The sequence below is a fragment of the Morus notabilis genome, unplaced genomic scaffold (genome assembly GCF_000414095.1).
Source record: "Morus notabilis unplaced genomic scaffold, ASM41409v2 Scaffold583, whole genome shotgun sequence".
Classification (NCBI taxonomy): Eukaryota; Viridiplantae; Streptophyta; class Magnoliopsida; order Rosales; family Moraceae; genus Morus; species Morus notabilis.
Window position 1 is genome coordinate 501,599 of NW_010366405.1, and position 14,234 is coordinate 515,832.

Genomic DNA, 14,234 nt, shown 5'->3' on the forward strand with positions numbered 1-14,234 from the left:
AAACTTAAACTAATCAGAATAATCAGCGAATGGATAGAGCATCACTAAAAATAAATATTGCATGACGAGCTACGGAAAAAAAAATGTCGAATTGGAATGAAAAATATAGAAGACATCTTTTCTTATGCAAGATTGATTTATCTAATTCCAGTAAAAGCTCATCATGAATTAATTTATTTGAAGTAGCATAAAGCAGTGACAAAAAAAAAAAAAAAAAAAAAAAAAAAAAAAAAAAAATTCCCCGAAGCTTTGGCAACAGTTGAACAATCTGAACTAGCTTGGATTCAAAAAGCAGCAAGAGCTTTCAAGACTGGAAAAATATGAACAAGCTTGTATTTACATTTTATGCCACAATCAATATGCAACTCCCAAAGTATGGTTTTCATTCTCCAGTAGTATAACTTCGTGTCACCTCATGATGTTGATATGCTCCATTAATACCAGCTAGTGCAGGTGTTCAATGGAAAATTCAATCTCGTCAATCACCTTCTATCTCCCACCTGTACATTGTGGAATTGGAGCTCTTTTTTTTTTTTTTTTTTGTTTAAATTATGGTCTTTGCCATTGTTTGATTGTTTTACTCTAAGCGGACTGCAAAAGTCACCTCCCCAGCAGCTGTCTTGTCATAGTCGATGCTGGCCTCCGGGGTGTCTTCCTCACTGGGCGGAACGAGCTGCCAAAAGAGCGGTAGGTATTTGTCCCATTCCTTCAAAATAGTGGCGCCTTTGCTGCTTCCAGTTTTTTCCTTCACCAAATAAAATAGCAAATCAAAATAGTGTTTTTGGAAATGAAACCTTTAGAAAGAGAGGATGTAATAACATAGAAAGTCGTAACATACAGTCATATTTTGGTTTCATTAGGGGAAAAAGAAAATGATGTGGAGCCCAAAAGTCGGGGAATCCGTAATACTAGTTCAGACTTAAAAACTTTTAGTTAAAGATGCATAAGCACATGCATGCTTGATCATGCAGTTGATTTGGTGAACTTACAACGTGGGCTTCAATAAGGTTCTTCAACTGCATCTGCCCAACGGGGGCAGTCACTCTTTGGATCTTTACAATCTCTTTATTTACCTGTTCACGTATCAGATCATAATATTGATATGGTGATTGAAAGAAAAAGTATATTAGACAAGAGCAAGTAATACTTATAGACTGCATTCAATTAGGAAATGTGTAATATATACTTTATCATAAAGGGAGGAAATAAGAAATGTGCATAAATAATATTGCTTCCCCAACATGAACTACGAAGATCAAAAACAGGAAATTATATGAAATGCATGCTGGGAAAATTTTGATCTCATAAAATCATGACACTACTGCTATAAGAATTGAAACTACTCGAAGAAAACTACAGAAAAAGAAAATTAACGAAAAGGAGTACTAGAACGAAGAAAGAATAAAATATGAAGCAAACAAAGGAAGAATAAACTGTTGTAATGATAGTTGTAACGGAACTGGAAAGGACAAGATACATAATAGAAACACCAAAAAAAAAAGAAAAAGAAAAAAGAGAGAATAAGGGTAAATGTACCTTGGGGATAAGAGTGTCATCATCATCAAGAATGTATCCCAAACCACCAGTCATTCCAGCAGCTACATTTCTTCCCACTCTGTCATAAGTCAATATAGCAGTTAAATTCTAACCCGTTCCTGTTAATGTTCTTGTAAGAGTATGGCAGATGAAGAGAAAAGTTACTCACTTTCCAAGTACAACTACGCATCCTCCAGTCATGTACTCGCAACAGTGGTCTCCAGTTCCTTCAACCACAGCTTGTGCAAGTGAGTTTCTGACAGCAAATCGCTCCCCAGCTTTCCCTCTAATGAATACTTGACCACCAGTTGCACCATACAAGCAGGTATTTCCTACAATAGTTGCATCCTCCGGGCAAAACCCAGTATTCTCCACTGGTGTAACAACCAACTCACCTCCAGCCATACCCTTGACACGTTTATTTGCCAGCACCAAATTTATATCAGCAAAAATGAATACGAGGAACTAAATTCTAACCTTAGACTAGAGCAAATGTAAATGTTATCTAATAAGGTTCGAACATCAAGTAGCTTATCTTGGGATAATTCAACTGAATATCACTCTTGGAGTCATGTTAGTTACCCTAAAAAAGGTTAAATCTTGAAGGAATTTACAACAATGCAATCTACCATATAATCAACTTAAAAGGTAGCTCAATTGAACGAATCAAATGATTCAAGCCTTTGTCATGTTAGCTTATATGAGAGAAGATTTGATCATCATACCTTTCCTACATAATCATTAGCCTCTCCAACTAGCCGAATGTTCATTCCAGGTGTCAAGAAGCATCCAAATGACTGCCCTGCGCTTCCGTTAAACCTGAAGATATGAGGAATACTCATTCAGCTTGCATCTAAAGCAGTCAATATCACGGCCACTCTTACGGAAAATTATAACATCTTACGTTACGTTCAACTGCCCAGCAAAACCAGTATCCCCATATTTCTTTGCAACTGCACCAGCTATGCGTCCACAAACAGCACGATCTACATTGTATATACTTATGCTCTTATTGACCACCTTTTCATTCTCAATGGCATCCGATATCTACACAAATACAAACAACAACATTTCAGCAAAGGGCTAGAGGTAACAACTACTAGCAGCGGAAATAGCAGAATAATACATCTTTTTTGCACAAAATACTTGCACTAAAAAACAAAATAAAATTCAGAGCTTCAAGGGTCCTCTTCAAATCAACTGTCTCAGATTGACTCTTCATTTCAGGTGTTTACAATCAAACTTATTTGCCCTCTCTTCTCTTCAATTTTTTTAGCAGCATATCTTCAACTTCATGATTTGTACATAAATGCACTAGAGTGTGCTCCCCTAAAGCTTTCTGCCAAACTTTGGATTACGTACTAAAGAGAGAATAATATAAAGGAAGATATCCACATTCCACAAAATTGCATAGACAGTATGATATGGAACATGATATTAGACAATGGGATATTTGATTTATCTTTGAAAGCAAAGAAACTTAATAAATAAATAAATTCACATCAATTTGGATTAATTATATTTATTTGGTTTTAGTCCTTTGACTGAATTGGCAAGTTGCCCCCCTAAACTTTTGATCGTGGCAAATTACCCCTGAATTTAGTAAAATGCTAGAGAGTACCCCCAATTGATGAATAACATTGAAATTTGAAAGAAAAACTCCTTCATACACATGACATGATGTACTCCGATCGTCATCTTAAATTTTAGTCTCTTCCTTCAAATGAGCTCATGTAATGTGTACAAGGATGCCTTCGTCCAAAGTTTAACAGCTGTCATCGATTTAGGGCACTTTACAATATTTATTTCGTTAAATTCAAGGTGTATTTTTCCACAATTAAAAGTTTAGGGATAACTTACCAATATTGAACAGTTCAAGAGGCAGCCGTACCAAATACTCTTTTTTTGAATTAGGCTTCTAACTTCCTAGTCAAATGAGAATAGCTTGTCTATATATAGTTATTATGTTAATCATTGAAGACTAAGATGAATAGAACATATAATTGAAATTGTCTCCCTTGATTATATCTCCCTCTCATTCTTCTTTCTATAATTCTTTCTTCACTATGTTCGCATCTGGTGTCAATTTATGTAACTCATGTGCTCTATGAAATCTGTCTTCTACATATGCCCAAGCAAGCATCCTTTTCTCTGCTTTTTTATAATTATCATTGATAAAAAGAAAAGAAATTCAGATTTCAACATAGAATGATATCATATGCTGAGAAATACCAATATAAGTACACAAACAGTATGCGAGTTTACTCGGAAACCCCATTGAACGGATAGCTAATAATTTCTATCCATTTGAAGGCCGTCGACAAATCAGGTCAATACAGCTGAATCTAGAGGTAGTAAGTAGGTAAATGCATTATTATTAACTCAAAGAACCTACATCAGTTAAAAAGTATCTTGTACCTCTGGATCTGCCAGTAAAACATCATCTAGAACGGGACCATTACTGTGGACATCCTGATTCCTAATTTCAGTGCTGCTCCATTTTGGTAACCCGACACTCTGTAATTAAAATGAGAAGTTAAGCCGTATAATATTAAATAAGAAATTAACATGCATGCAGAGAAAAGAAATTAACGCAGGTTCAAAAAGCCTACCGAGGTAATGTAACTGAGATCCAGATGCTGGGTTTTCACCAGAGATATATCACGTGGTCTTAATAAATCCGTCCGTCCAATTAAATCGTCCAACTTTTCATATCCTAATTGTGCCAAAATGCCTCTTACCTGGGAAAATATTTCAGAAGCAGAAAAACATTAGAAATATTGAGAAAAAGACAGGTTACAGGGTTGCACCAAAAGAATGTGCAAACAACAACAACAACAGCAGCAGCAGCAACAACAACGATAATGACAATGACTATGATAAAATGGCTTTAGTCTTTATGTATAATTACTTCAATAATAAAGAACTGGCTTCACATATGAGAAAATAAGGTGGATGACCGGTTTTGTCCACCCTTTTCTAATTAATGGCCAAACTCTTTTTTTTTTAAAGATAAGCGACCATTTTTACAATGATTTATCACCGATAAACCGGTTTATTATTGATTTACCAATGGTTTATTAGATATAAACAAGTAAATTACTTTTTTTTTTTTTGGAAGAGAAACAGAAACCTTTATTAGAAAAGGGGTGCAGTAAAAAGGAAGGAAGAGTTTTCTACACCAAAACCAGCTCCAAAAATACAAAGGGGGATAAAAATAGAAACCAAACTCAACCAAAAAACAGAGGGAAAACTATAAGAACGGAGCCCAATTCCTAACGAAATCCAAAAATATCGGTCGACCAAACTCTGTCCCAATAAACCCATAACAAAACCCAGTGTTTAATTTTGTCCCACAACACCAAAGAATCTTCCCTGCGATCCTTAAAAATTTTGCTATTCCTTTCTAACCAAATGCCCAACAAATAGCTAATGTAGCGGCCCTCCACAAGATTGAGCCCCTGCGACGAAGGCTCTATGAGGGGGAGAATTCAAGCAACTCAGCACAACTCCTAGGGATGACCATAAAAAAAAAAACTCCTTCAGCAATAAGGACCAGATCTGTCGAAATTGGTTAAGCGCTGACTGATATTTGGTTTATCAACGATAAACCACCTAGTTAATTAGTAATAAACCATAAATCAAGATATCACTGATTAACCACCTCTTTTTTTTTGGGGGGGGGGGGGGGGGTAAAAAAACAAAACTTCACTGAACGAAAGAAAAGTACAAAGAGTCATTTTCCTATGAAATGCTAAAGAACGGCCATTTACTTTGAAATTAAGGCATTTAAAAAATAACTGACTGACTGAGTGAAAGCATAACAACATAAAAACAAAAAATAAAGATCAAGATAAATATTAAAACTGGAGGACGGTAGATTACCTCCTCAGCAACATAGAAGAAGAAGTTAACAAGATCGCCTGGCACTCCAGGAAACCGCGCACGCAGCTCTTCTCTCTGAAAACAAAGTTCACGAAGGTAATAATATAGTGACAGCCAAATCTAACAGAAAGCGACTAACTTATTGAGTAACAATCTTCCATATACCTGACTGGCGACACCAACTGGACAATTATTTGTGTGGCAAATACGGGCCATGACACATCCAGTAGCTATCATTGCAACAGAACCAAAGCCATACTCGTCAGCACCCATAGCTGCAGCCATCATAACATCTACTCCGCTTTTCAAGCCACCATCCACTCTGAGAATAACTCTTTCTCTAAGACCATTTTCAATAAGTATCTGTAAAATCATTTCAAATATTATTAGTAACAGAAGGGCCTCAAAAGTAATCAATCAGAATAGAAATCAACAGTATAAAATTTCCAACTTTAATATAATAACCTGGTGTGTTTCTGTAATTCCAAGCTCCCAGGGACCACCGGCATGCTTAATAGAACTTATAGGGCTCGCTCCAGTACCGCCATCATGCCCGGATATCTGTCCAAGCAAATTAATATTAATCAATATTTTTGTCTTAGGTGTTGTTCAAGGATTTCCTCGTAATACAAGTACACGCAAAGATAAAAGCTAATTTCAAAGTTAAATTGATGTATAAAAAAAAAAGAGGCTTTGTTGAGGACATAGTAAAAGATCATCACAAACATGCATAAATTGAGCCCTTCAATAATAAGAAATACAAAAAAAGAGGTGCAACGAAACATAAATATTTTGACAAATTTTCAGTATCCTCAGTACATGGTGAGTCTTTTATGTGACAATGCAAATTTCAAATATAAGTTGCCAAGTTGGCTGATAAAACTTGTCCTTTCTCTCAACGATTATTCTAGTTTTAACCAACTTGTCAGCGATATTATAATAATTAATAAACAAACAAACGAATTAAATTTATGTCGAAGACCTAGGGTTTTTTAAAGTTAGGAAATTATCTCTTAAGGAGATTATCATTCTAAAAGTTAGGAGTTATCTCTTCCTTGATTCTGTTTTTTAAATTTAGAAATCCGGATAGAATGTTTGATTAGGTCTAGATAAGGATGACTTGGAATCCAATTAGGATTTCATCATCTGGATAGATTTTCTAAGTTAGTTTTATGCCTATAAATAGCTTCTAAATTCGGCATATTAATAATAAGAAAGTAAGTTCTTTTTCTTCTAAAAAACTACATGGTATCAGAGCTAGCTCTTAAATTTTAATGGCAAAGACTGCCATGACCAGAGCAAGTAGAACCTTTGCTTCTTCAAGGGATTCTGCAGAGAATGAGCAGTCCGGAACCACTGCCATGACCAGCGGCACAAATCCATTAGCAGCATATGCAAATCCTTCTCTTCAGATCACTGTTCACAAATTAAATGGCAAGAATTACCTAGAGTGGGCTCAGTCCATGAAGCTCGCAATTGATGGAAGAGGGAAACTTGGCCATTTAACCGGAGAGGTAAAAAAACTAGCAGTGGGTGATCCGAATCTGAAGTTATGGCGATCCGAGAACTCTTTGATAATGGCGTTCCGAGAACTCTTTGATAATGACGTGGCTCATCAACTCAATGGAGCCAGCTATTGGGAAACCTCATCTATTCTTACCAACTGCCAGAGATATGTGGGAAGCTGTATGTGAGATGTACTCAGACCTAGAAAACTCATCACAAATCTTTGAACTACAAACGAAGCTGTGGCAATCCAGGCAGGGAGATCGAGATGTCACAACATACTACAATGAGATGGTGACTTTATGGCAAGAATTGGATTTGTGTTATGAAGATTAATGGGATTGTCCTACTGATAGTGTGCGGCATAAGAAAAGAGAGGAGAATGATCTAGTTTACATGTTTCTAGTAGGACTCAATTAAGAATTAGATGAAATAAGAGGAAGGGTCTTAGGAAAAAAACCCTTACCATCTATCAGAGAAGTGTTTTCAGAAGTTAGGAGAGAGGATGCTAGGCGAAGAGTGATGCTAAAAACCCAAGAACCGAAGCTCAATCCTGAAGCAAAAAGTTCGGCTCTAGTCTCTAGAGGATTTGATCCAGAGGAAGAAAAGAAAAAGAAACCATGGTGTGATCACTGCAAAAAACCATGGCATACAAAGGAAACATGCTGGAAACTTCATGGCAAACCGAAGAATTTAAAAAGAAGAATGGAGGTGATGGCAAAGCATTCCAAACCATGAGTGAGGATTCTCAAAGGCAATAAATCAACTCGGAAATAACTCAGTTCACAAAGGAACAACTAGACCATCTGTACAAACTCTTTCAATCTTCACAATTTTCAAATTCTTCTTGTTCTTTAGCTCAAAAGGGTAATTATCTCATTACAACTCTCTCTAGTATAAAATCTAATATGTTTTGTCCATGGATTATTGACTCTGGAGCCACAGATCACATGACTGGCTCTTCAAAACTATTTTCATCCTACAAACAGTGTGCAGGGAATAAAAAGATCAAAATTGCAGAGGGATCCTTTTCAGCCATAGCTGGAATAGGATCAGTCAGCGTTTCTCCATCTCTCACACTTCATAATGTCCTCCATGTTCCAAATTTGTCTTGTAACTTATTATCCATAAGCAAAATAACTCATGATCATAAGTGTCAAGCTAACTTCTATCCATCTTATTGCGAGTTCAGGAACTAACCTCGGGGAGGACGATTGGCAGTGCTAGAGAGATTGGTGGACTTTATTTCTTTGAAGATGGATCCAAATCAAGAAGACCAACACATAGTACTTGTCTTGAATCTATTTCTATTACTAGTAGGGATGAAATAATGATGTGGCATTATAGGTTAGGTCACCCTAGTTTTCAATATTTAAAACATTTGTTTCCAAACTTATTTAGCAATAAAAATCCATCTTCATTTCAGTGTGAATTTTGTGAATTAGCTAAACATCATCGTACCACATTTTCATTACAACCATACAAGGCTTCAAAACCTTTTTCATTAATACATAGTGATGTATGGGGGCCTTCACGGATCACAACACCATCGGGAAAGAGATGGTTTGTCACTTTCATAGATGATCACACAAGGGTAAGTTGGGTTTACTTACTAAAAGAAAAGTCAGATGTAGAGGTGTTCAAAAATTTTTACATAATGGTGATGACACAATTTCAAACAAAAATTCAAGTTTTTCGAAGTGATAATGGAAAAGAGTATTTTAACAAGATTTTGGGAAAATTCTTCCTAGAAAAAGGCATAGTTCACCAGAGCTCATGTAATGACACCCCCAACAAAATAGAATAGCTGAACGAAAGAATAAACACCTCCTAGAAGTAGCTAGAGCACTACATTTCACAAATAAGGTCCCGAAGTATCTTTAGGGGGAAGTTATCCTCACAGCCACCTACCTTATCAATAGGATGCCAACTAGGGTGTTGAAACTCAAAACACCATTACAGGTATTTTCAAGTTGCTATCCAAAAAATCTAGGTTATCATCTACACTTCCTATAAAAATTTTTGGATGCACAGCCTTTGTACACATTCATGATCATAACTGGGGAAAACTTGACCCTAGAGCTAAAAAATGTGTTTTTGTAGGTTATGCACCGACTCAAAAAGGTTATAAATGCTTTGATCCAATTTCTAAGAAAATGTTTGTTACCATGGATGTAACCTTTTTTGAATCTAAACCCTTTTTCGCTACTCATCTTCAGGGGGAGAGTACAAGTGAAGATGTAACCAAATTAGGAATTAATGATGTTTTTGATGTTTTTGAAATAGAATCAACACATACTCCTAATATTGAGACTAAAAATTCGGATTCACATGTTAAAAAACCGGAAAATATGTATGCAACAAACGATGTTTTACATATTGAAAATTCCAGCAGTCTACTGCCATGTCAAAATCAGAATCTTAACAGCTCAGAAAATGGGAACAAGACTGGTACTAAGAATACAGATCTCTTGGTCTATTCAAGGAGGAACTGCATTCAAAGAAACAAGGTCCCGATCCTCTACAAGGCCATGAGTCCGAACTGAGGGAAGAACCAACACCAGGTAACAATCAATCTGATTCTTTGTTAAATTCCAGTCCCGAGCCCCTTGGTGATTCCATACAGTCTATCCCTAGTGCTAGTACTGAGTCATTTGATGATCTCAATATTCCGATTGCCACCCGCAAGGGTGTCCGGTCATGCACTAAACATCCCATGTCTAACTATGTGTCATATAAGAATCTTTCTCCTTCATTTTTTTCATTTACCTCACATCTCACTTCTGTGGAAATTCCAAAGAATGTACAAGAAGCTTTACAAGTTCCTGAGTGGAGGAAAGCAATTCTGAAGAGATGAAAGCACTTGAGAAGAATCACACATGGGAAGAAACGGATCTGCCAAGAAGGAAGAAAACAGTTGGCTGCAAATGGGTGTTCACCATCAAGTATAATTCTGATGGATCTCTCGAAAGGTATAAAGCACGGTTGGTGGCTAAAGGGTTTACTCAAACCTATGGCATTGATTATCTCGAGACCTTTGCTCCGGTGGCAAAGCTGAATACCGTATGAGTACTTCTTTCAATTGCAGCAACTCTTGATTGGCCGCTTCAACAGTTAGAAGTGAAGAACACATTTCTAAACGGAGAATTGGAAGAAGAAGTTTATATGGATCCACCGTCTAGATTTGATAAGCACTTTGGTTCTAAGGTGTGTAAGCTAAGAAAATCACTCTATGGACTCAAACAATCCCCAAGAGCCTGGTTTGAACGATTCACTCAGTCTATCAAAAATCAGGGATATGTCCAAGCCCAAAGTGACCACACTATGTTCATCAAGCACTCCGGTGACGGGAAAATTGCAGTTTTGATAGTCTACGTGGATGATATCATCCTTACTGGAGATAATTCTGCTAAAATGAGTCGTTTGAAGGAAAGTCTAGCTTCAGAATTCGAGATCAAAGACTTGGGATCTTTAAAATATTTTCTGGGAATGGAAGTTGCTCGTTCAAAAAAGGGTATGCTGTCTCACAAAGGAAATACGTCCTTGACCTCCTTAAAAAAACAGGAATGAGTGGATGTAGGCCTGTTAATACCCCAATGGACCCTAACCAGAAGTTGGGAGATGCCAAAGATAGATCCGGTAAATACAACACGATATTAGAAGTTGGTAGGAAAACTCATTTACCTATCTCATACCACACCAGACATTGCGTTCGCAGTTAGTATGGTAAGTCAATTCATGCACTCACCACATGAAGAACACCTTGAGGCAGTATATCGAATCCTAAGGTATTTGAAAAGCATTCCAGGGAAAGGACTCCTCTTCGACAAACACGAGCAGAAAACAATTGAAGCATACACAGATGCAAATTGGGCGGATTTCGTCACAGACAGAAGATCTACATCTGGATATTGCACTTATGTTTGGGGAAACTTAGTCACTTGGAGGAGCAAGAAACAAAGTGTAGTAGCTCGAAGTAGTGCAGAAGCTGAGTACTGGGCAATGGCTCATGGAATATGTGAAATGTTGTGGTTAAAAAGGATTCTTGAGGAATTGAAGAAACCAATAGAGATGCCTATGAAACTCTACTGTGACAACAAGGCTGCGATCAGTATTGCTCACAACCCAGTGCAACATGACAGAACTAAACACGTTGAAATTGACAGACATTTCATAAAAGAGAAGCTAGAAGAAGGTGCTATCTGTATGCCGTTTGTTCCAACAACACAACAAATAGTTGATATTCTCACGAAGGGATTATTCAGACCAAGCTTTGAGTTTCTTATCAGCAAGTTGGGCATGATAAATATCTATGCACCAACTTGAGGGGGAGTGTCGAAGACCTACGGTTTTTTAAAGTTAGGAAATTATCTCTTAAGGAGATTATCATTCTAAAAGTTAGGAGTTATCTCTTCCTTGATTCTGTTTTTTAAATTTAGAAATCCAGATAGAATGTTTGATTAGGTCCGGATAAGGATGACTTGGAATCCAATTAGGATTTCATGATTAGGATAGATTTTTTGAGTTAGTTTTATGCCTATAAATAGCTTCTAAATTCCGCATATTAATAATAAGAAAGTAAGTTCTTTTTCTTCTAAAAAACTACAATATAACATACTTATATCTCAATCACTAAAAGTTTTTTAACTATTGAGGATCTCAGCCTTTCCATTTCTAGAAGCAGAATGACAAAAGAAATACATTCTTCTTGAATTCTAGGCACCAATTATTGTACCTTCTAATTATTTTGCATAAAAACTCAACAAATATAGGAGTTATAGTCACCTCAAACTCGTTGAACTTTCTATCCTCTCTAATCTTAGGTTTTTTGAGTTAGCTACCTGTAGCATCCCATTAGCTGTGGGTAGATGCAGTAACTTAATATCCAAAGAGAGAAAGGGGAAAGAAGCACCCAAAAGTAGAAAAAAGAAAATCATTATATGCTTGCTCTCCTAACCCATAGCAGGACTGAAATTTGTGTTAAAACAGACAGATACCTGTATGATATCAGCATTAGCCTTCGCAACACCAGAAGCAACTGTGCCGATTCCAGCTTGCGCTACAAGTTTTACAGACACCTTAGCCTTAGGGTTCACCTGTCCACGTAGTATAATTGGTGATCATTTCTCAGAAATTGCAAATATCTGTTAAACAATTAAGGCCATCCAGTTTTCTGTAGATCATCACCTGATGAAGGTCAAAAATCAACTGCGCAAGATCCTCTATGGAGTAAATGTCATGATGTGGAGGAGGAGATATAAGGGGTACACCTGGTTTGGAGTTTCTTAACCTTGCAATATATGCACTAACTTTTTTACCAGGCAATTGACCACCTTCGCCGGGTTTTGCACCTTGTGCAATCTTGATTTCTAACTGGTCAGCATTGGCCAAGAATGTTGGAGTAACACCAAAGCGTCCTGAAGCAACCTGAAGAACAAGTTCTTTTGAGAAACTGCTTATTGAAATTGCAGAGTATAAGATACCCTCAACCAGTATTTCCAACCCCCCTCCCCCTCTCATAAGAAAAGAAAAAACATTGTTTAACGTCAACCAAATGAACATAACCACATTCAGCTTCATAATCTCAAATATCTCTACACCTTATGAATTACACGATAAAATAGCCATAGATGTGAGCAATACAGCTCCACAGATTGCCCACAATCACATTATGGAAAACATTTAGACATGTTTTCAAATAGAGAGTACAAATTGGTGACCTGCTTGATAGCACTTGTAGCTGTGTCCCCGTTTTGAAGACCTTTGAGATGTGGAAGTGTGGGAGAGTACCCATCAACAACATCTGTAAGTGGTTTCCAGCGAATAGGATCCTAAACAGTAAACATAGACATCGATTTAAGTTCCATGCTTTCAAAGTAATTATAATGGTTGAGACAGAAATGAGAGACAGAACTGATACATCCTAAAAGACTGCAAAATGTCCATAGAAAAAGGTGAACAAACTACCTCACCACCTTCCCCTGAATTAGATTTCCCTCCTATTCTGTTCATTGCAATGGCAATTGCCTCGTGAGTTTCTCTTGAAATAGCTCCAAGTGACATACCACCAGTGCAGAAGCGCTGAACAATGGAGGCAGCTGGTTCAACCTTTCCCACAGGAATTGGGGCACGATCACTTTTGAACTCGAGAAGATCTCGGAGAACCTATTGTTAAATTTAAATAATATAAGTTAACCTTGCAAGTAAATTAGTATTCCAACTTCCATGTCACAATTTTGAAATGAAAAAACACGTATGCAAATAAATAAATATATAAATATATAAAACCCAATGACTCACATTCACAGGCCTGTTAGCCAAATGTTGCTGATAAACTGAAAAGGCACTTTCACTCTTTTGACGAACAGCTTTGTGGAGCAATTTTGACATTTCCGGGTTGTTTCCATGATACTCCCCTTGGGATAGGTAAATATGCAGGAAGTAGAAAACACTTAATATAAAATTCAAGAAAGACTACCAACATTTGATAGACTTTCTACATTTAAGTGACACCATCATTTTGTGAAATTTGAAACAGATCCTCGTTTTACAACCAAAGCCAGCATATATTCACCTTTAATTTAAATGGTTATTGAAACTTGAACCAGGTTAATTTATCCAACAAAGAAGTGACACTCTACAAGTTTATACATTAGGAAGCATGAGTTACTACTGACTAAACAAGCATATCTAATAAGACTGATACCTCCTGGTCTGAACTGTATAAATCCAAAATTCTCTAGTCGTTTAGCTGTGTCCTCAGAGAAAGCCTTTACCCAGAAGGACAAAGTCTCCCTTGCCAGCTGTGGGGGTAAAAAGAAAAAAAAAAGGCAAAAAAAAAAAATTCTAGGAAGTGAGTTGCAGATCTCATGTAATAACTTGAGAAAAGTATGGATACAAGTTTACTCAATAAACATGATAGTCCATAAAGAAACACAGCTCAGTCAATTCCCTAGTTTCCTATTTTAATTGCATTACATGCTCCTCTAAATGAGCACAATTTAAAGACCAGAAGTGTTTGCCTGATTCACCACAAAGGGCCGGCTCAGTTGTCTTTTGACAACTTCCTCCCTGACCAACCCAAAGTTGGAAACAGATAGTCCATCTTTTATAGCAACTGAATAAGTATTCCAATCAATAGTACAACTAAGAAGCTATATCTAGCGCTCAATTTATAACATAGAACAAATCAAGAACCTTCTAGAAAAGTAGCATATGTACCCACAGAGAAATGGAACTTATAGGCAGTTATAGCAACCCGAATACTCGATGTGTTTATTGATAACAGAAACTAGAATAAAGAAAAC

The 14,234-nt window shown here is 36.8% G+C and overlaps 1 protein-coding gene across 1 annotated transcript in view; it reads right to left on the reverse strand.

Annotated features, from left to right (window-relative positions):
- Window positions 1–236: 236 nt before the first annotated feature.
- The window catches only part of LOC21402329 (ferredoxin-dependent glutamate synthase, chloroplastic), a 37,467-nt gene continuing 23,469 nt past the window's right edge, over window positions 237–14,234 (reverse strand). The window contains exons 17-33 of the mRNA XM_024173576.1: window positions 13,634–13,730; window positions 13,228–13,343; window positions 12,895–13,092; window positions 12,648–12,758; window positions 12,115–12,354; window positions 11,925–12,023; window positions 5,887–5,982; window positions 5,587–5,784; window positions 5,422–5,496; window positions 4,149–4,277; window positions 3,955–4,053; window positions 2,441–2,583; window positions 2,262–2,355; window positions 1,706–1,944; window positions 1,537–1,615; window positions 990–1,073; window positions 237–745 (exon numbers count right to left, since the gene is read on the reverse strand). Coding sequence (XP_024029344.1) covers window positions 578–745; window positions 990–1,073; window positions 1,537–1,615; window positions 1,706–1,944; window positions 2,262–2,355; window positions 2,441–2,583; window positions 3,955–4,053; window positions 4,149–4,277; window positions 5,422–5,496; window positions 5,587–5,784; window positions 5,887–5,982; window positions 11,925–12,023; window positions 12,115–12,354; window positions 12,648–12,758; window positions 12,895–13,092; window positions 13,228–13,343; window positions 13,634–13,730 — 2,265 coding nt within the window. The 3' untranslated portion in view covers window positions 237–577. The remainder of the gene's footprint in view (window positions 746–989; window positions 1,074–1,536; window positions 1,616–1,705; window positions 1,945–2,261; window positions 2,356–2,440; window positions 2,584–3,954; window positions 4,054–4,148; window positions 4,278–5,421; window positions 5,497–5,586; window positions 5,785–5,886; window positions 5,983–11,924; window positions 12,024–12,114; window positions 12,355–12,647; window positions 12,759–12,894; window positions 13,093–13,227; window positions 13,344–13,633; window positions 13,731–14,234) is intronic.